Raw genomic sequence first — 23601 nt, 5'->3', positions numbered from 1 at the left:
AGAGGGTAGCCTGTTACCTATAACCAGAGGGGAGGGTTCAGAAATGAATAAAATTGCCATGTCGTGCCTCACACACCTTAAAAACATTTTTTTACAGTTAAGAACTGAACTGTAGTTAATCCCACTCTCCATTTGGTATTTCTGTTGTGGGTGTTTGTGTGTGAGGGTTACTCATGTGAATATAAAATTTCTAATCTAAGATACAGGTAACAAAATTTGATTAAATCTGTTGCCAGCTGTGAATGGATCTTCTTACACATGAAACTTCCAAAAACCGCTAATGTGCCGAAAAAAACATTATGTGCAAGTTGACACTTCATGTTCATTTCCATATAGTGGCAATTTACATTTAACTAACGCTACAGCAAGTTGATGGTCGATTTGATATCATATTTGTAATCCTTTTCCAACAACGCCAAAGTGGGTACTGTAATTCCCTGGTATGCTAAGCACTGTCTATTAATTAATCGATTACATTACCGTCGTTAATTTGCAATCGTGCGTTAGAGGATAAACTGTTGAACCTCTACTGAAATTTTAACTCGGATATCGCTCCATGTCTTTCGGTCTATCTGACTGAATAGCTCACAGTGTTACAAAATCCATCCCTCTGTATAGTTCATACAGTAATAACGGCGAGAGGAAAACTCACCACAAGTGTGGGGACTCCGGCGACCACCGCATACAGAAGAGCGGGTGGAATAGCGCTCGATTCCTCCGGTCCAAGATAGGGCTTCGTATAGGAATTGTCATAGCAGAAAAATCCTTGTACGTGCACGTTGAAAGTGTCGGTGTACTCGAAGTAATACGCCAGCATGACAGTCCCAGCCATTATCACCAGCTGAAAATAAAGCATGATCGTCAATGGTAAAGGAAATAACATTTAACAATCCACTTTCATCAGAAAAGACCCCGCTGTCTTCCTTCCTCCTCGTCCTAGCGCAACCTGGTCATCACTCCGTCCTGCTCCGCGCTCTTCTTGCATCTAATGTTCGTTAGAAGGCATTGAATGATTGGGAGAAGAGCGCACTCTGACATGGCACTGCTCAGTGGCGCGATCTACACAGCAAGCACGGAGAACGTGTAGGGGTAGGGACAGCTTGCGCGTCTCTGCGAGAGATTTATGCAGGCAGTGCACGCTTCGAGCAGTAACGAGTGACACAGCGCTAAACCTCATTCGCTGAACATTCGTGCTCAGCAAACGACTCTCAGCAACTTGTCTGAGCAATGGGGTTGTCCTCCACCATCAGCATCATCGTTCATTGGATCAAGTTGCCTTTTGATGATTATCTTATGTTGCAGACGACTCCTCCACCGCCTCCTCCTTCCCAACCCCTTATCCCCACATTTCAAGGGTTAACTTCGTTCCTATCTCTTGTCTGATGTATTCAAGCAATAAAAGTGGAAATCTGAACTCGTCAGACTTCTGTCTTAAGCAGTATAAATTATATGTGGAAAATAAAACATACATAATAAAGTCATTCAATCCCTTCAGATTTTAATGAACTCCTTTGGAGTCTGATAATTACAATTGCCTGGAAACATTCTTATTGAGGGGAAATTCACAGTTTAAACTGAAAACAAATGAGCTTTTTCACAACACAGTGAATATATTGTTATGGAATGACTAAGGGATGACAACCTGGACATCCTTTAATCTGCAGAAGAATAACAAAGGAAGAAAAAAATAACAGAATAAATTAATAGACAGAAGGAAAAAGTCTATAGAGGCAAACATGTGTGGGCAATGTTACACTTGTAATATATGTACTGTTTGAGTTTATGTGTAAATCACACCACTTCCTCATCTAATCGGCTGAGTCACAACAGAGTGAAACATTCCCACTGCAGTCTTCAGTTTTTTTTGTCTTTTTGTTATTGTTTTTTCTCCTAGAACTGCTTTAATAACCCTTTTGTGCAGATCAGTTTTAAGCAGGGAAAGAGTAAAATGAGCCCACAATTAATAAATGAAGTGGAAGCCAAAATCTGCAACCAGTTAAATCTGTAACCAACTTTGAGGGATGGCAAGCACCATTGTTGACAGTCCTGCCATGCAATTTAACACTGCCATTTTGCTGAGGTACTAATTCAGAATTGTATCTACAACAGCTCAAACAATTTGCAGTTAATTGCACACACACCATTATTTTCAAAACCAGCAATTTCACTGTGTGGCCCGTGACATCAGTTTTGTGTCAGATAGTGACTTACGTCCTATGAAGAAAAGTTTCAACAAAATTAAATGGACATCCACCATAAATAAGTTGACTGGTCTAAAAGGAGAAGCTATGGTAGTATATACAGTATGCAGTATATAGTATACATTTTTTTTCAAAATAGTACGTAAATACAATATGCTGGTCACCACTTGTGACGTAATGTTATTTTTTTCTTAGACACAATATCTTATGAACGTGTATCATCTGTTAACACTTCCTTATTTAGGATTTTGAGATTTCTCAAATTAAAAAGAGAAGTAAATATAGAAAATGGTAATTTGACTGTGTCATGGTGGACATATTGTTTAATGTAGAAACCTTCTTTCAACAATAGAGAGGATTTGTAAGATTTGTATTCCATGTGGCACAAACCCATGTTATTTCTGTATTAATCACAAAATCCAGGATGACAGCCATACCAATATTAGCCATGACCTAATACTGATATATTCTTCTCAAACATAACTTTAAAGTTCATGACAATGGAGGTCCAGTACATTTCATGCTTGGCCCCCTATTAAAAATAAAACAAAGAATAAAAGGTAATAAAATTCCAGTGCCTTTAGTGGGTCGGCTCATAAAAGTCTAGCAAATGCTATATGCATCCCATTCACGTTTGGCGTGTGACATCAAATATCCTTCATTTCTGCCGAAATGCTTTATTATAATGTAAAATGAAAGGGAGCTTTTGAAGTTGACATCATCCTACAGTGGCAGAGAAGAGCACTTTGAAGTAGTTTCCATTTTCCATTTTAAGGAAAATATTTTTTGGTTAAGTAATTTGAAGTAATTTAACCCCAAAACGAGCCGTTGGAATGTTGTATATTATGTAACCAGCCAGCTAAAGCAAAATGGTATAGTGTACACTCAGAAAATGATTCAAAATGATGTTGCGATGCAGCCATAGATCTTATGCGAACAGACTGCTGCAGAAATAAATGTATGTAATGTAAGGAAGAGCAAGATTAAGACACTCCAGTTTCACAAAGGAAAAGAACTGTTTAAGGGAAAGGGGCGGATAGAATATTTGAAATATAATATATTCCTCCTGCAGACCCCATATTCTTGACTACCTCCGCCAAATTGTGAGTGATTGCAGTTATTGTCTACACAGAAAGAGCTGGAGATTTGTACGCTGCTTATAGCGGGAATGGCGGTTGTGGGGGGTTGATAATTCAAACAGGACTGCATTCACATCATATTCCAATGTGTAATTATTGTATGAGCATGTATCAAATATGGACCACATTCTGGGACCATTTCCATATATTCATTATGTTCATGTACAAGATAATATTATAGTAAGTATTAACTCAACATTATGTGCCCTAAATTAAATTATACAATCAAATGATGTGAGTATGTATAAAGTAAGAATTGTAAGGATTTAGGTGTTTTCATTTTCATTCTTTTTAGGAAATGTAATCCTAACATTTATCAATTATCCTCGCTCTGCACTGTGATTATTACAAAAATCCAACTGTTTTAATCTTCCCCTGCATTTTACTTCTGATTAAAATTCATCGTTTTGATCTTATTACATTGCACGTCAGAAGTAATTAATGGAGAATTGCACTTCAGATCAGCACTAACCATATATCTATCTCCAATGAAGTCCGCACAATCATTTAATTGGATAATCTGAATAATAGCACATTCTGCAAAAGCACTGTTGCAATAGTGTTGAGTGGCTGTCATAGTCTACTGTCCATAAGAGATGAGCAACTACGTGATTCTGTAGGGGGATGCTGTTCATATTATATTATCTCCAAGGCTCCGTTTAATGCTAGCTGTGGCTGATTTTGGTAAAGAGTGTGTTATGCCACACAGTGAGTTGGTTTGGCCCCGGGTGTTATTGCTGTATTTCTGCAGATGTCAGGATGTAGATTACTGGTGAGCAGCTTTTAGTTCAACCAAAAGCTCTGCAGGGGACCTGCAAAGTCAAAGGGGATCAGGGGAAATTCCTTGAGCTACAATGTTGTTGCACAGATTCAATCATCTGGAAGCACTGACCAACTCACATCCAATGACAGGAATGGCAGACCTCAACTGCTTATTTTAATGTGAGCCTTCTGCGGTCCATGGCCCATCTGTCACTTCAGTGGCATCCAGCATAGTTTTTTTTGTGTGTGTGTGTGTGTGTGTGTGTGTGTGTGTGTGTGCTCGCATTTGAGCAGTGGTGTTTTTCTATGTCAGAAAATACAAAAACAAATCTTAAACCTGAGGTCATCAGATTCACTCTCACTTTTGATCTATTTGCTACCAACTAACAACTGAATTGATAACTAATAGGTTTACTTTAGGCTTGACCTAAGCATATTTTTAATTTCTAATTTATAACTGGGTCAAAGGTTTGGCTTTTTGAATTCTGGCTTTTGGAGAAGTCCCACAGAAAAGTAGGTGTTGCTTCTCTGCTGTTTTTTTTTTATTTTTTTTTTTTTATGGTGACCTTATTTTTCATCCCTTGCATGGCTTAAAAGGATTTCCCGCTAGAGACATGAGAGAACAGTGTCCCTTATGTTAACCCTCACACCTGAATCTGCTTCCCTGCATTTTAACACACACTAAACACAAACACTCTGCATTCTCACTTTCCAAATGATGTCCTTAATGTGATTTTAAATGGCACTCATCTGCATCTGCACTGGGTCTCATATTTAAAGGGTTGTATATAAAATCTAAACCACTGGTTTATGAATTATCTTTTGTAACAACATAGATTATTATAATTTTTGCCAGAGACTTCATTTATTACATTGTCAAAGTGCAGTGTTGCAGATCAACTGCAATAATTTATAATTACAATAAGTATTTGTGGGAATAATTACACATTGACAAAGAGACACAGATGTTCAAATTAACTTTGCTCTGCATCTATTACAGTTCCAAGTTATGTGTGATAAGGACATTTATAATGGCAAGTTAGGAAGTTTAACAGCTGCTTAATTCAAACTCTGCTGGATTAATCAGATGTTATTTAAGCCTATGTAGTTACCATAAAGTTTGGCACTCATTTCTGTTCCTGTGAAATTGAATGACTGAGAATAATAGCAACAGCCTGAATCTGGACTGATAGATGAAGACATCACTGAAAGTAAATTGAAGAAATTATTGTTGTAAGAGTGATCAGTTGGTTAAACACCTTCTCTCCCCTGTGAAAAAATGACATGCTTATTACCTAAAATTTAATGACATTCAACCGTAATCACAATAGGAGATGTGGCAATGAACAGGTTTTTAAATTAACAGTGCCAGGTGCTTCTAATTAAGGTACAGATAACAGATGATGTGAAAAGACAACGAGAACATTATGGGTCTTCCTCCATGAATATAGATGATATCTGATGACCAAATTAAAAAATGTTTGATGGATAACAGAATATCAAACAAAAAAAATCCTGAGGGCCCAGCACTTTTGTCACATCTCCATAGGTGGTATCTGGGTGCAGGGAGATACCCACCTAATGAGCTTGAGCCCTTTCAGTTACATCACAAAACTCTAAGAGAATTATTAAACATTTCAATACGTTGAAGGTCCACACTGTCCCTTTTTCATGTCACAAATTGCCAAACACTGCCAAAGTTTCCAAAATAAGAAAATGCATGATGTGGTGATAGACCGGATGTGTGTGAAGCAGCTCAGAAAGTTTTGAAAAGCGGTTTCTCATTTTCTTCTCCGATAAATGAGAATCTTACACCAAGATCTGAAACCCCCAGTACATACTGAACACAGAGCTCTGCTGGCCCTCTTGGCTCTACATGCTATGCATTGCTAGTGTACCTCCTACTGATAGTACAGGTAATTTCTGACTTTCTAACACAGCGCACCCCAAAGACATCAGGTTTTGGAAAATACTCAGCAATTTGCTTATTTGGTGGACAACCTCATTCTTGTCGTACATCGCATGTACACTCCTTTGCACCTAATATTATTTGTGTGGCTACCCTTAAACATGAATTTTGACTCATATACTTCCTTTCCTGTTTTGACCTACATTTGACAAACATATTTGAAATTTATGTTGACAAGTCATTAGTGTTACATTACACAATAATCATTTCTCTGTTGCTTTATTGAAATATCTCACTCTTTTACAGTATAAATATAGATCCTGTACCTGTACCAAGCACATGAAAAATGCTTAGTATACATTTTGCATAGCAACATTTTTGCAAGCCCAAAGCTACACACTGACCTACATCACTACTACAGTATGTGACTACACAGATAAAAACAAATCACCCAGAGAAAACCTTGAGCATCTCAGTATGTAGCATACAGCATTCTGTTTTTTTTTTGCAGGAAAATTACCACAGATTAATCAATAGAGATCATATTAGTAAATATACAGTAGAGTAGTAAAACACCAAGTGCATATAACATGAAGGGATCATTGATACATTCATTGATCCCTTTTAGGCAGACTGCTAACACATTTGATTTCATCGCAACATCTAAATAAATGCTAGTTATTAAAAGGCAAAGCAACAACGAGAAACTTCAAAGTGTTGAGCTTCAAGCAGCACAGGCTTATCTTGTGTGCCACGCTTCACAAGAAATCCATGCACTGTCTTCATCATACCCCTGAAGAATTGAATGGATCCTTTTGGCTTTTTGAATGAAAAGAAATTGTGGCATCCTGAAAAATATTCAGATCTGAAATGCAGTGGAAGATGTTAAACTGCCCACTTCCTCAAAGCTAGGTTGGTAGGAATAAGGTGCAAAAACTGGAATTGGCATTCCCATTTACATGTATAAATCAAAAAACATAAAATTAAAAGTGTGTCAAATGTTCTCTGCACTGACAGAGATTTACTCATGTGTGATGGACTGAACTTTGTAACTTGCCAGTAATTTGTCATGTTGACCAAATGGATTTCATCACCATGATGCATTTTAGAGTGATCCAATTTCCAAGATAACTAAGAGTAGGCCCACTATAAGCAACAACGACTAGCCTCGCTTCCATCTTCCTATCCGCCTGTTACCTTGTTTGTTTTGGGTATACAGTACGAAAATGTATACCCTCACTCACACACACACACACACACACACACACACACACACACACACACACATACAAACAGACACACAGAAATATAGGCAAACCAGGTTGCATAGACTAGACTAAACTAGATAGATAGATAGATAGACAGAAGATTCTTTCCTATCACATACAGTTTAGTTAATGCACAAGATAAATCTAAACAGAGACAGATAATAAATACATAATGAGGCTTCAGAGGAGATTAGACATGTGTGTTGGTTAATGTGCATATAAAGTGAAAATATTCTGACACATCCTTTGGGCCAATGCAACATGCTTTCAACCAAACAAATAAATTAAAAAAATAATGATCACTTTATATAAAGTAAGAGTGGTGCAAAACATGAAAAAATAAGGCCAATTGCCTCTGTACAACAAGGTTACCTCATTGCATACTGGGCTGTTTCCTGGTGACTGATGAAAAGATAATTACAAAGTAGATCGAGCTCATCAAGGCTCTCCCTGGGGTCATTACTGTTTTAATTAATAAAACATGCAAATATGCTGAATGGCTGTAAGCATATTCTTCGTATGTTTATTTAAGCACCGTGTCTCATTATTTGCACAAGTTTGCTTTTGGGCGAACATAGATAAGGTTTATGTATAAAATGCTTGGAGTACAGAGTAATGCACTACAATACACTACAGAGGGATTTTGAATGGAGGGCCTTCAGATTAATATCATCATGCATCATTACAGCGATGACAAGAATTACTCACAGACACAATAGAGCTCATATCCATACAGTGCCACATTGCCCCAGGTTCAATCTAACTGCAATGTGCTTTGTGCTTATGGTACACTGGAGTGACAAGGTGCAAATGTTACATTTACTGCTTCTTGCACATCATTCTTTATTAATGTCAGAGACTACTGGACTCATTATGTCATGTGATAAAGAAATGTAGGACTCAATGGACGAAACATGCACCAGTTGGACTGAAATTGTCAGCATGTCAATCAGTACATCCTAGTATCATGTTCATCGTGCTATGGAAGCATTCTCAAAAAGACAGCGTAAGGCTTTAGGATTTTTCCCTTACAGTGAATGCACACCATAAATAAATTACCTCCCTCCCGGCTCACAGTGAAAACAGTTGTTTGCACAGTGTGCAATGTGTTTCTCAAACAGACATTTGCTTAGCTTCACGTAGCTTCTTCCTAAAATGAAACGCTGTCTCAAAAGCTAATGGAAACCGCAAGCGCTTATTATAGGAGCAGGTTCATACATTATCAGTTCTATTCTGATCAGGTAATCAACTCCAGGTCCCTAATAAATAGATTCCAACTCCACTCTCAAAGGATTTTGTTACATGCCAAGCAATGCTGAAAGGACCCATATTTTTAAATAAGAGATATATATCATTGAAAAGTCTATGAATGGCATCCAAGCTTAGTTTGAATGTGAACCTTGTACATCTCTAATGCATAAAAGAAACTCTGCAGCTTTTCAAACAACTCTCAATCTTAAAAGTTGGTTATGATAAATGAGCTGGATGTTCTATCTTTTATGCAGCTCATGACTTTTTTAAAGACTCCCAGTGTTTCTTTGTGAGGGGGTTTTCTGTGAATCCTTTAATCATATGGCGTACTTATATAGACAGTACTTTGTTCAACTAGTTATTATTACAGCAAAATGTTAACTTAAAATGAATACAGAATTTAATTAAAAGGCAGAAAGGTACGTTTCTATGGTGATGGGGTTGACTTTCTGTATGTCTCTTTGTAACTTGTTTGCTTCTGCCATTGTTTGCCCAAAGGAAGTCAGAAATGATGTAAGCCACCCATTATTACACAGAGCCCTCATTACCAGAGAGGGATAACTCACAAGACAGAGAATCATTTCTTTCCTTCTGATGGACTTGTAAAGATGTTATTGAATAAGCCTTTATGTACATGTAAATGAGCTGTCAAAAAATGAAGAAACACTTCTAAGAAGCCCAGATTCACCACTGAAGATTGTTTCAAACAAGAACATAATACTATCTGACTTAACAGAATAATACAACAACGTTCAGAAGCCATTTAGATCTATGCTCCTTGGGAAATATAATATGAAACACAACTTACATAACCTACAAGTTACATTCAGCGCCAATCCTCACGATTGAAAAAATGAGGAAAACAACAACAAAGATATGTAATTTGGGTTTTTTTTTTTTTTTTACATGTATTCAGTGAGACACTATTCACAAACTGGTCTTTAGAAATGCCTACACAGAGCATCACCGAATGCATGCAAAAAGCCACAGTTACTCCTAATTTGATGTATAAATCCACAAGATCAAACAGCATGCTAAATGAAAGAGGTAGTCTTCACCCACTCTGCTCAGTACACAAATCATTCTCAAGGACTCAAAGTACTCAACAGCCATTCTTGACCTCCTTCGTTTGATTCGGTATACTTTCCATTGCATCAGAAATGTCAATGAAACAGCAACACGATGGCAATAATGGTGATTATGAATTTTCTTCCACAATGCCAATCAGATGTTTGTGTTGGATGTTATCTGTTGATTAGCAGTGCTGCACAGCGGTGCTGTTTTAGTCTCGGTTGCTAACCTTTTTCTCAGATCTATAGGCCACCAAATTCAATAAACAACCTCAAGGCACAGACAGCCTGTTATGTAAAGTAGTGCTTTCATGACAGCTTGTCTGCATGCACCGTGACACATTACAAAACTACAGACAACGCTCCAGAATACAATCCAAGCACCATTAGACTTTAATCAGCCTGAGAGGAACACTGAATGTAAGGGTGAAGCAGCTTGGCTTGGCGTTCACTTTCGATATCTGATTTAAGGCAGTTTTACATTTTTTTGTGGATTGTGCAACATTTTTGTTTGTGTCAGCAAGATCCAAACAACTTGGCTTGTATCATCTTCCAACACACTTATCCAATCTTCTAATAGAACTGCATGAGTTAAGAATTAATTGTGAGTGTCCTAAATGTTATCAACAGAGACAAAGAAGCCTTTTCTCAGATAAAATAAAAGTTCACACCAAAACTCCAAGAGGAAGAAGCGAACAGCATTTCAGAACTGCACCATCTAGTGGATTGAAAAACCAGTGCTGGTGTCCTGGCCCTCTGTAAGATTTAGTAAAAGTAAACATAAATGCATTAGTCACAGAGCCTAAAATAAATCCAGACACTGTGTATCAAGGAAATTAACAAAAAACATTCCATTAAATGTTAGGATTGCGTGATGGTAATTATGCACAAGAATGATTTTAGTCTGAATGGTACAGCATTGCTTGGGGCCACCCCCAAATGCATTATTAGGATCAGAGCAATCCCACCCAAGCCCCCCAACCATCCGCCCTCCACCAACACACATACCTTCACCGTGCCCACAGGACACAGTCAGTTGTCTGGACTTAAAAGTTATAATGGACAGAAAAGCTGAATTGCTGCAAACTTTTCACTAAACACATAATTAAACAAACTTGAACACTTGTTAGTTCTTGCAGATTAGTGTTTACACTGAAAATAAAGTACGGCCATCCAGACTCCATAATGATCATTCAACTCTGTGCGCATCAGACACATCTGAGGATTACAAATATTTACAAGCTACCCACTCCTTATTGTAAGGCGTCTGTCATCAAGACTTAGGAGAGTCAGGAGGGAGCAATGACCAAGCATTTTATTCATATTACTAATATTCTAGGACTTTGTGGCTATAACAAAAGTGAGCCCACAAAGCTTCCATTGTTTTTGCCTAACATTTCACGTGGTTGGATAGGTTAAAGCATGTCAAGGTGTGCAGTACTGTAGATTTTCAATACAATACAGTATAGAATCTGAACAATTTGAATTTGTTAACATTTAACACCCTTTACTGCAACTACACTATAATGGCATACTAGTATATCCAAAGCTAGAAAGTCAGCAAGGCTTAAAAGCTATTGCTGATGTGACAGTCCTTCATTTTCACCTTACAAAAAAAACACATAATGCCATGTCATGTCATGTCATTCGCTAGCACATTTTGATGTTCTTTGGATTACATGTTTTCAGTCCAAGTTACAGATATTGTAGTGAGGGGGAAGGACTGGCCTTACTTTTCCCCAAGAAATATTTCGCCTAACCTCAGCCAGGGAGGATACCAAATAAACATCAGTGCAGACTGGCTGATATGAAAGAGAGGAATGGATTTCTGTACCTCCTGGGCAAACATACAGGAGTGTGTCCTGCACTTTGAACTGCATTAGCAGCACAGCAAGCCGGTGATTGAATGCTAAGGGACTCGTCAGAGCACCGCGGTGTCTTTAGCAGAACGAAAGAACATGTTGTGTGCTTTGAGGGAGCCCTGAAGTCGACAGCAGCCCCATTCTTCACGCGACTGAGGCCGAGAGGAGCTTCGCCAAGCTCTCCCAGGCTCCTCGGCTCACAGAGGTCTGAGGCCCACTTTTCTGCGGGGGATCCTGCGTGATTCTAAACCGCCTAACACGTCCAAAAATAACTGTGCGATCTAGCTGCAGTGCCAAAGCATTTAGACTCAGCTGGCTGTCAGGAATGCCACTGATCCTAGATTGATGTGTGGATCCGTGGAATAGTTTTGCATGCCAGATGACTGATGACTGACAGAATAATGGCACATATGCTTTCCTATATTGTTGCTTATCTTATTTTTTTCCTTTTAATGTGACTAAAGATGTAATCCAGGATTCTACATGTACATATTTAAATTTGACAAGGAATGAAGGCCATATACAGCATGGACACTTCCCTCAACCTGCATGTAGTTTTCAAATCGTCATGACGAATGTGTTTAAATAACTTTTCTAAATGATATAAAAGATTGTTTATTTTCTATTTCCTGCTCAACCTTTGACTCTGTCAGCAGTAGTCCATTTTCCTTCATGCTGATCAGATCACAGAACTTTTGATCTGTGTTTAGCAAGCTGAGGTGTAGCTGTGGGACTACCGAGCCTTCATTTCAGTCCCAGCAGAGATATTAGACTCTGACAGAGCCTCGTTCAGCACCAGGCATAACCCTCAGAGGAGAGGCGGAAAGCCTAGCCACTGAAATAACATGATACCCTGTCAGCATCACAACAGATCACGTAGGCTGAGATGCGCCCTGATTTCTTAACTCTCTCTACTCCACCCTGATGACAGTGTGCAGGTGTATGAGGGCTCATCATATGTTATGTATTACAGAGACAATACCTACATGCTGCACTGATAGAGTCTAAAGGGTGGAGAAGAGGGACAGAGGAGGGGAGAGAAAGAGTGAGAGACGGAGACAGGAAGAGAGAAAGGGACCAGAGGTGTGATTTTGTTTCGACTGAGACTGTCTCTACCTAACACTATGGTATGACAGCTTTTCTGAGTTCAAGTCCTCAGAGATGAAAAGAATTGTGACTTGATAACCAATATCAGAAGACAGAAGGAACTATCAGATGACACAATGCACTCTCCTTAAGAATGCTCTGCAACAGTGTCTTTATTTGTATCAGTAACCCCATCAGGGATTGAAGGTCAGGCCTCATAGGCTCATATCTCCCCTGCTCCCTTTCTGCTGTGTAGGATGGCACATTACTCTGGCTCACTTTAATATTGGCTCACTTTAATATGGGCAAAATAATACCCTGATGCATCTGAATGATGTATGTGTCAATGTAGTTCAGTCAAGAATAATGTCTGATTTGAAGCCAGGAGAGTTATTTTCCTATTTATTTGGCTGTATCTACTCATGGCCCTTAGGGTATTCCTTGGCAATGGAAAGTAACACAAAGTAACATGAATTCCTGCTACGAAGCAATTAATCCTCCTCTTTCAGTAGGAGCCAATTATGGTACTGTGTGCACTGTACCATTGTGTTGATGGAGTTATAATTACCAGGCCTCTCTCTTTCAGGTAGGATCACACCTTCTACCTCGGCTGCTGCTGCTGGATTTATTCACTGTGACAGCCTCACACATCTCCACGTCCTTTGTCTGTGCATTGCCACATCCGCTCTCGTGTGAGGAACAGCACAACATTCAATTAAGATTTGCGCTGCCAAAAACAAGTGCAGCTCCTGTCAGTTCCTTAATTAGTGCTTTGACTGGAACAATGGATTTCCCTGGTTCTTATCCATATGGGTACATTCATTTATGAGTTATATTTGTATCATCTGCATTGTGCCAACTGTACTATGCTTGATGAAATTCTGCATCCACTTTGTCTTGCAGTCACATCAAACTGCCAGAACGTAAACTTCTAGTAAGACAAGGGTAGGAATATATACGCAATAATGGATCCCATTCTCGGATCCCATTCCCTGCAGCGAAGATGAAATAACAGTTCCATCTTCAATATGACTGTGAGATTGAAGAATGATGGCAGAGCAGTTCAGAGGTGGCACACTAAAATGGATATATGAACAATACATTCTTCCAACTTCATTGGTTACTGGGACTCATTTAATTATGCATTTCACTTTATGCATCCAGTTTCAGTTCTGCATATTTATATTGCATTACCAATTTCATTAGCTCATATTTCATATGCTGCATCCATTTATGCAGCTGGATATTCAATAAGGCAAGTAACTTGGTCAAGCTGAGGAGAGCAGCGCTCTATCCAGTAGCACTACCATCTACTTGTAACAGAAGTTTACAACAGTTAACCCCACCAGCCTTCACGTTAATCGTCATCATCTTACCTCAATGAGAATAAAAGTATAGATGATCCACTGACTTCTGTGTAGGTCTTTTTCAGGAGGCATCTTCCTTTAAAGTTTATACCTGCAAGTAGCTGAAAAAGAAAAACATATAGGCAAAGGTTTACATACAACCAGTTATGTTCAAAACACATACTGTGGGTGGGCAATTATTTCAGTCACTATTAGAGAGCTGTCTGGTAGAATACTTTTATTTTCAAAATGATGTGTTTGATCCACCCCATCCATTTTTGGCAGCAGTTTGTCACCTCTATCACTGAAACAAATGCTGTTAGCATTTATTGGAAAATGTAATAGCAGCTTTTGCAGTTTCTATTCTCAAAACCAATACTGAAAGCTGCTTTCAAAAGATGACCCCAGTGCCTTGAAAAGATATTGATCTTAAAGTAGTCTGGATTTACTGGCTGAAAGGCTGTTAGCTGTGAACACAATTCACTCCCTGTCAGAACAACAGTTTGGTCAGTGTTCAGATATATATATGCACCTTTACTAGATGACAAATTAATGCAACACAATACTCAACAACACACATCTATAGTAGGAAAGAGCAATAGGAACACATTAGGCCTATGCAAATCCATTTGGTGTTTCAATGGGTCTGAAGCTTTGGTTGATTTTCCCCTGCTGTAGGGCTGTGGGTATTCAAGCATTTACTGTTACCTGAACACCCCAGTATCTATTCTAGTGCTGACTTTTTCTAATGTTTACAGTTAGCCACTAGGTGGACCCTGCAAACCACTCTTGGACATCTACTCCAGACACATCAAGCATAAGCATGTAACATACCCTTAAAACCCTCAATTTGTTACATTTCCTTTAATTTTTTTTATTATTGCCTATATGTTATGTATTAAGAAACATATAAAAAATATTTCAGTTAAAAAACAGCATTTTATCCAGACTGTGTTACTTCTTTGAGTGTCATGATATTCTATCAACAGCCACATGGTGGTGCCTGTGCTGAAAGAAGTACAGCTGCCCATCAAAATTGGCAACAATTTAAAAGCAATATGAAAAGTAGTCATTATTTTTTCCCTTCATTTATTTTTTCAATGATCAACACTTCTACCCTATTTTTTCACTATGTGGTCATGTATGAGAGAAACATTAGCACTCACTTCAGTTGTACTTCACTTTCACTCACTTCAGACAGTTAATTTCTTTTATTTTATGGGTCAAGAAGCAAAGAATAAAATCAAAGCCAAACTGTATTCTTCCCATGGGATTGAAACAATCAGGTCATAATTCTGCTTAAATTACTATTTTAGGAATGTAATCATATGTTACTAAAATCTGATATTATGGAGATTACAATTACCCATTAATAACCTTCCTTAGACAGCAGTTGACGCTTTGATAGTAAAAATATATATTTTTATTATTATTCGGTGCAAAATGCAATTTACTCAAAGTATGGTGGCACACTACTGTATGCTGGGTTGATTTGAGTTTGGCACACAGGTATGTTGTAAATTAATACAGAAACTAAAACAGGAGCGGATGGTCAGTTGTCGGGTCCGAAAATGAGTCCTCATTAAGATGACTTGATGACAGACTCCTGAGTGGCTCAGACAATAAACTCTTATTTCAATCACTGACTGAACCCTATGGCCCGGGGTTAAAACCATCCATGATATTTGCTGACAGTTACTGGAAGCCCACATCATCTGAACAAACTGGCTCTCTTGAACCAGTATGTATGTATGTCCAGTATATGTTTGTGTTGTACTCTGCCTCACTTGTAAGTCGCTTTGGATAAAAGCGTCTGCCAAATGGATAAATGTAAATGTATGTATACATCATACATGTGTATATGACTTCAACTGATCACTCCAACCCCAAGGGGATTTGGTTCTAGATTATCTGCTGGAAAATTCTCAAGCTTGGGCATCTGAGTTAGTTTAAGGGAGTTCTCAGTAAAAAAAAATGCTAAACTATTTTCCATTGTTAACAACAAAACTAATAAATAAACCAAACCCTCCCTTTGAACAGGCCTTCCCATGCTCCTCATGGATAAATCTCTTTACAGGCAGAGATGCTTTTAATGTCCCTAAGAGTCTGTAAATTATTACTATGAGAAGAAACTGAAATGTGGATAAAAAGCTATCACTGCAACACATAACCAGAAGCCCACACATCTGGGATTAAACTACTCATTTTGCAAGACTATCTTAAATATTTTAACCATGAATTTGTTCTATGGGAACTTCTGGACTTCAGACTCCTTTCTCACTGTTTACTCTGTATTTTTCACAGTTAAATGCTGCATATCTGTGTCCTGCGTAGTAAGGATAGTACCATATAATCGTGATGCATGTTTAACTGGAAGATTTGTGAAGCACTGATTCATGCACAACATGCACAGATTTAACAGTCATACCAATGTACGACATTAATATGTGGCACTAGTTACTGCCATAGTAGCAGTCATAAAAACAAAAATAACGCTTAGCTATGTAAGCTGTATAGTTACAGATAATTAAGTGATTAAACTTTACTTTTTGCCAAAATTCATACAAGGATCTCAAAATGATGGCACTCTCTTCCACAGTACAGCGCCCCCCCCCCCCAACCCCCGACAATGAGTGACTATCTGGTGGTCAGACTGCTAATAAGATTGAGACCTGACCGGGAATTTAGCTAGCAAACCCTGGGTAACACTTATACTCTTTGTGGTTAATGTCATGGGATTTTAATGAAATCAAAGAATCAGGTCTTCGTCTGCTTAGTGTCTACTCTGAAAGACGATACCTCCTTCAGTGCAGTGTCCAAACACCACACAGGGGCACTTCTTTCTACTTAGCCCAGAAAGGAGACGGCCCCCTACTGGCCTTTAATTTAACTTCCTTAACTGGTACAAGAGCTCACAATATGAAATACTGTATTTTGCCTACACCACTATATTCTTAAAAACCACAGTCTACCCAATGCTCCTTTCAAGCTGTTGTACTAAATACCTAAAATTTAACAACAGGTTTTGGATATCAAACGCCTGTCAAACAACTTAACCAAATAATCAAAGTTTTAATAACTTAATTTAAAAACTAATTAAACTAAGGGTTGGTACCTTCCTGAAACACACACACAAAAAAAGTTGTTCTGTGTGCTACATACAGTATATGATGATCACTGATTACATGAATCTTATAAGTAAAGTTACCTTGTCTTACATGGGAAGCCAGCTTTATGTTAAAATCAGCCCTACAAAAAAAGCTTCAACAGCTATATCAAGCATGACGTTTCTCACCACCTACACTGACACCACACAGGTCAGCAACACATCTTCACAGATGGGTATAATTTAACAGTGTACTGTGTGCAAACAAAGTACAATTACTTTGATCTCTTAAATGGGGATGGCAAATGGTGAATCGCTCCAAACATACTTAATTTTTACAGCATTGCTTGTTGATTTATAACATATTATTTCTGACCTTACAGAGCCTTGAAAAAATTAAATTACTCAAATAATCTGGCTTTTTTCAGGCATATATGACAAAACCTGAAGACAAGGCTCAGATCAGTTATAGCGTACCATAAACATACTGCATTCTTACCATCGTGAAAGAACCTAATCTACCCTTTAATCAAATCACTTTCATAGAGTCTCCATAATCATTGTTCATGTATTTGGATGGCAGCTACCAAAGTATAAAAGTGGTCAGGTATTGACCACTGATTCCTCTAACTGGAACAGTCTTTTTGTGAATATTTGTAATATCTTTTTGAATGAAATGTCAGACGTGTTCCTATCTTTCTATTTTATACATTGCACTCTAACTGATAAGCTACACTACACTTTCTGTCTAGAAAAGAGACATGACATGGGACGTGATATGTACTCATGGCCAAAGGACAAATGGCATTGTTTTCTACAATTACTCAGCTTTCACACACTACCAGTCAGTTATTCAGTGTAATTTTATGACTCCTTTGTTTCCAATGTCCATATTCTGTGTTATCTCTTTCTGCATATAGTGTTAGTATCTTGTCAATAATATATATTCTACCACGTTCCCATGATGTGTGTTTGAATGCCAAGGGCCTTTTCCACAACCTATGAGTTTTCTTAACGTTCACTTCTTAACAGCATGTGACAAACTTAATCAACATCTTCAAGTGTTGTTCCCAAGCAACTAACTGACTGAGCTTCCATCAGAAGAGCTAAGGGATCTCACTGAAAATGTCACCCTGAGGTCTTCTTGTCTCTTCCCTGCTGCTCTGTAGCATGTTGATGACCCATCAGCCCAAGAAAACAAAATCATGCATTTCAGAAACTGAAGTACAGAAAATGAAAATCTGGGATATCGGCATGTTGTGTGATTTGAAGATGACCCAAGTTCATTTTACACCACATAATGGTAATTCATGTTGGATATCTGTTCTAAAATTGGGCAGACATTGATAATTACAGGAATTGGATTACATGGCCAGGAACAAACAAAGGAAGGCTTAGTTGCATGTTGTATTCAGTGTTTCAGAATGAATGCTCAATGCTGAACACCACATGCAACAGTCACAAAGGGTAGAGTGAGATTTTAGATCCAATTCAGGGTGAATACAGAGACACAGACTCAGGTTAATGAGCAAAGATGACCCAGCAGTCCTCTTGTGTTATTCAGGTAGCTTGTTAGCACTACTTTAGTTCTTCCTAGTTCAAGAAAGAAAGAAAAATACATTCATATTGGGATTATTGTTATTTCATTTGATGTTAGCATTAGTGTGGAATACTGGAAGGTTAAATCAAGTTGTATCTTACATGATCACCACAGCACAGCTGGAAGACTCACATTAATTTCATTCTATATAACTACAGAACATGTATAATATGTGTAAGAATGTGTTAGTGTTTCAGCTTTTGGTGATTTAAAAGGACTGTGTATTAACCACTGTGTATCACATTTGCCTCTAAGACCTATTCACAGCCCACGGCAAAACTTTTTGTTGGGGAATGACTTTATATTTTGTAAAATCATCATTTTTTGTCCATGGCGGTCATCACGTTTTGTTTCCCAGTTCCATTTGTATGGCTTACGGCAGTAATTTTTGACAGAAGGTGTTATTAGATACTTGCTAGCTCCATTTAAAGCGTATGCAGCACCTTTTGATGGATGATAAACATTCATCGTGGTTTGGTTCCCAGCTCATCTCCTTCATTTGTACTCATCTGGCACAACACAAACACTAAACATCTTATGCAAAGACAGAAATTTAAGACAGTCAGCAAAGCACGTACACAGTGAAATTAAAACTTTGGTGACTCAAGTCGTTTGAAATGACATAAGTTGACTTGTTGATTGGCTTGAATGAGGCAGGCCTTACTTATCAAATCCACTTTATCCAGGCATGCAGTTGAAAGAGACATGCACATTATTTCCTTTTTCTCCACTCTGGCAGCTACTAATCTTCTTGTGATATGAAGGTGATCATTGTGGCCTGTCACAATCATTGTACATATGCTTCCTCTCTTCGTCTGTCTGCCTCAGTATGTAGGAGTTGCTGAATCACACATTACTAATGTAGTTGTTGTTAATATTGCATCTGTCATCAGAAATAAGAGTGCAAGCAATCAAGACAAACACTGGAGAAAGTTCCATGGCTCTCCATGGAGTGTCTTCATGGTAAAGCACAGCCACAGAATTACACAATGTATGCTACAGAATCATGGCAGAAAGCCCTGACCTCATGAGGATGCAGGCCTGGTTGTTTCAGAGTAGATCAGTAATTTACTCACACCTGCACTAATTGCTGCAGGTTTACTGGAAGCTGAGTGTCAATAGGTATGAAATAAAGAACACTGGCCAAGGAGTTACAGAAGCTGTACAGTGTAATACTGACTAACAGCCTCCTCAGTTTCACAAACTCAGGAGTATGCCCCAAGTTTAAGGGTGAATGCCAGAAACATTTTAATTAAGTGCACAGAGAGTAGCCATTTTGGCTCCAAAAGATGTGAGTTTCATGATTGTCTGCCCTGCCAAGTTTAATGTGCCAATACTGTGCTGAAAATTTAGCACCAACAAACTAGCAATATATTCTATATAAAATATATACGAATATTGAGATTGGTAAATTGGTGTTAGTATCTTGAAAAAGGTGGTGCTCTTGCTATGCTTTTTGTTGTTAACTATTCACTGCTAATGGCAATGTGAGAAAATGTGTACCATTTTTTCTAAGTGCTGGCTCCACTCTGGTGGAATGAGCTTCCTGCCGAGATGCGGACAACAGACTCCCTGGGCACCTTAAAGAGAAAACTTAAAACTCATCTTTTCAAGTTGTATCTCTAGTCTACCTTCCTCTCTATCTATCCTATCTATTCCTATTTTCAAAAAAAAAAGAAAAGAAAAAAGCACTCTATACTAGCTTAGCACTTAACTGAATGCCTTACTGACCTTTTGTAATACTTCGCCACAACTACTCTTGCATAGTGATGCACCTTATTTGGAAGTCTCTGGGTAAGACCGTCTGCTAAATGATGTAATGTAATGTAATTTCCAATGTATGCCATTTGGATAATATCGCAGACATCCACTACAGCAAAATGGCCTGGGCTCATGCCTTGATAGAAATATGTAATGATTAAAACATCTTGGCAAATTATGTCATTTCATATATAGTGGATTAAAGCCATGTCATAAGATCATAAACACACCTTCATATATAAACATAGCTTGTTGCCATACAACAATTTAAAGTAATACCAGAGCAAAGGTGGCCAATCTGACCCAGAATAGGATCCAGAATTTACCTGGCCCACAGTAAAATCTATGTAATACCAGATTAATTTATTATATTGACAACGGTCATTTTTTATTTGCATTTGACACACGGGGGAGAAGACGGACTGTCGGTTTTACCAAACACATAATAATGCAGGTCCTCTGGTTTTATGCTACGCTGTAACAGCATTTTTATATATTTCACAACTCAACAACAGCATGTTAGTCATAGCATTAATGCAGTTTGTGATGGATGTGATTTTTTTTTCAGGGGTCACACCAAGTTTGAATTTCCACAAGCTGGTCACCCTTGTATCTGTGTATTTGATAGTAAATCAGAGAATGATTATTTGGAGATGTGTTATTTTCATTTATTTTCTTGGCAGATGCCCTCATCATACAAGGCTTATACTTTTATATATTACTATCTATTTATACAACTGGATTAAACCGACTCAGGTTACAGAACTTGTTCATAGTTCTAAGAGTGCAACATCTTATGCTCTGCCTATGGGCCCACTACACAACACTGCCACCCATGAGGATAATGAAATATATAAAGAGCTCTGGACAGTAAGTATGTGCTTTCTAGGCATCTCTTTACAATAGTGGCAAATGGGCCACTGGGCTGTAAGTGGAACTCTGAAGGATGATATTACATGTGAAGTTATCAGACAGCTGCATTAAATAAACAGCCATTAAAATGTAAAATGACAAAAAACTAAATGATGAAATGGTTTACAGAAAAGCAGCTGTCTTGAGAAGGTGAAATTACCTGATAATTAAATCCTGTATCAAGTGAAAGAAGCCACCCTGCAGCCATCAAGTAAAGCATAACAATCTCAACCCCCATTCCACCAAGTATTCCCTGCTGGCTCAGTGCACTCCAGTTGTTACATCTGGTCTTGATTAAATCCAAAGCACCCCTACAGAAGTGTGTAATTCAGCTTTCAGGTGCATTAATCAAATTTCCATACAGCACCACCCCACATCAAGATGTCCTATTCTCCTGTGTTATTAAAGTGTTTAAAGTATGGTCTTCTCCTTTAAAAAATTAAAACCTTTAAATGTTTTTTCCCCCAAATTGGTCAAGTGTTAAATTCCGCTGCTGAGAAACTAAAGAATGTTTCCCAACTGCACAAAGTCCATGGTCCAAGGATGATCTTACCCATATAGTCCTCCTACTACTGAAATGCTGAGTACAGCTTGGAGCAATCCCAAGAACAAAACTAATTAAACAACCACCACTAACCACAAATTTTGTTTTGATGCATCTCTATAATACGCAGTGTGTATTGAACTCCCCATTTGTTGTTTTGCTGTGTTTTGAACTCTTTCTTGTTTGGATGTTTATAAAGCCACTGAGCCTTGAACCTGAATGATTTCATAGCCCTCTGCCTTTGCCTTGGTAACGGAATGTGTTTTGTTTGTGTGTTGTGCGTGTTGTTATTACCTGAGGAAGAGCTTCTCCACTCAACTGCAATAGGCAAACGAATCCAGTTTAAAAACCTCCACTGAGAATTTTAAAATGCATACTCACTGATGTCTAAAATTATGTGCACAGAGAGGAAAATTACACAGAAATAACACTTGCACTGAATGATGTATGTGCATACACAGCTGAAAGCCAATTTTCAAATTTATTAACATTAATTTCCAAATAGCGTTTCATTAATCAGTGAAACTGTCAATCGTAAATCGAGTGGTAGCAACATGAAATGCCGTAGAATTTTATGGATAAAATGTTAAGAACATTTCTGTTTGTTCTTAAATATAAAGTTTATTCAAATAAATTTGCCAATTTAGATATCCAAATGTGTGCTACTTGGCTAACGTTGTAACACATATGTACATTACCTCTTTCGCTAGGGCTGAAGTGAGAAAGTTTTATCTCCTCTCTAAAGCTCACATTTATTACACATTTTGAGCATATGCAAGCAGGTCTTTTGATGTAGCGATACAGGAGTTACATCTGTGGTGCATTGCTGTATTTCTTTATTCTCTGCACGAACCATGGCTACTTGCAAAGGCGGCGTGTTTCGACAGGCATCGAACACATACAGTAACATTACAGCAACTGCAGGACCGCAGCATGCATTCTGATATTGTGAAGAAAAGTAATGGAACTATGGAAAAGTCCTACCTTGGACAGCTCAAGGAGTTAAGCGTCACAACCCGCTTCTGAAAGATACGGGCGGAATAAAACGACTAGCTTGCTGTTTTCTGTCTGTTGCTCGGTGTCAGAACTTGTGTTTGTTTGTTTGATAGTGAACGGTCCGAAATAGGTTTCCACTTCCGTGGAAATTCAACCAATTTATCGAGACTTTCGGTATCCCTGGTAATTTGATTAATTACTGTACTGCGTGCAGCCAATGCGGCATTGCGCAGGCGCCGCTCAAGACGTCCCTTTTCCTGTAATATGGTCCTGGAAGTGAAGCCTCTTTGCAGTACTATTGGTAACCCCCACCCGCGTCCCTCTCTCTTCTTCATGGTAACAGGTATCCTATTCGCGCTGCACAAGGTCCTGCACATAAACCGTGTGCGATTTCATTTTCCCTGAAGCAGCGATGTGTTGTCCACAGCAGGACATACATTCACGGCTTTTATTCATGCTTAAAGTTAATGTGCATATCACGTAAAGGGAAAACGCATGTTACAAAAAGATCCTCTTGTATATTTCTTCTTGACTGCTAATGTAGTCTGGTCAAACCAATGCCCACAATGCTAGACTGACACGGCACTTCATTAGCATGTATTGGCATGATTTGGCTATATTTGCACTGCTAGCGTTTCGATTAGTCCGCCTAAAATGAAAACATTGCTCTCCTGACAAAAGGTAATGGATTTTTGCTACATGCTGGTTAAAACTTATTCCAGTCTGTCTTTCACCTGACAACTGTATAAACATTAATTGAGTATTTAATATTGGTTCACATGACATAT

The 23601-nt window shown here is 38.3% G+C and overlaps 1 protein-coding gene across 5 annotated transcripts in view; it reads right to left on the bottom strand.

Moving 5' to 3' along the window:
- Window positions 1–22826, bottom strand: part of plppr5b (phospholipid phosphatase related 5b) — a 54944-nt gene extending 32118 nt beyond the window's left edge. For 3 of the 5 annotated variants that reach the window (XM_036521656.1, XM_036521657.1, XM_036521655.1), the window contains exons 1-3: window positions 22802–22826; window positions 13925–14016; window positions 653–841 (exon numbers count right to left, since the gene is read on the bottom strand). In XM_036521656.1, the coding sequence (XP_036377549.1) occupies window positions 653–841; window positions 13925–13987 (252 nt within the window). In that variant the 5' untranslated portion in view covers window positions 13988–14016; window positions 22802–22826. Of the gene's footprint in view, window positions 1–652; window positions 1102–13924; window positions 14017–22801 lie in introns of those variants that run through there. The other 2 variants (XM_036521658.1, XM_036521659.1) reach the window with 1 other exon arrangement.
- Between the last annotated feature and the right edge of the window lie 775 nt (window positions 22827–23601).

Source organism: Megalops cyprinoides, chromosome 2, assembly GCF_013368585.1.
Source record: "Megalops cyprinoides isolate fMegCyp1 chromosome 2, fMegCyp1.pri, whole genome shotgun sequence".
In the NCBI taxonomy this organism is placed as follows: domain Eukaryota; kingdom Metazoa; phylum Chordata; class Actinopteri; order Elopiformes; family Megalopidae; genus Megalops; species Megalops cyprinoides.
The sequence above is the reverse complement of the archived record's forward strand: the minus strand, read 5'-3'. Positions and strand labels throughout refer to the sequence as shown.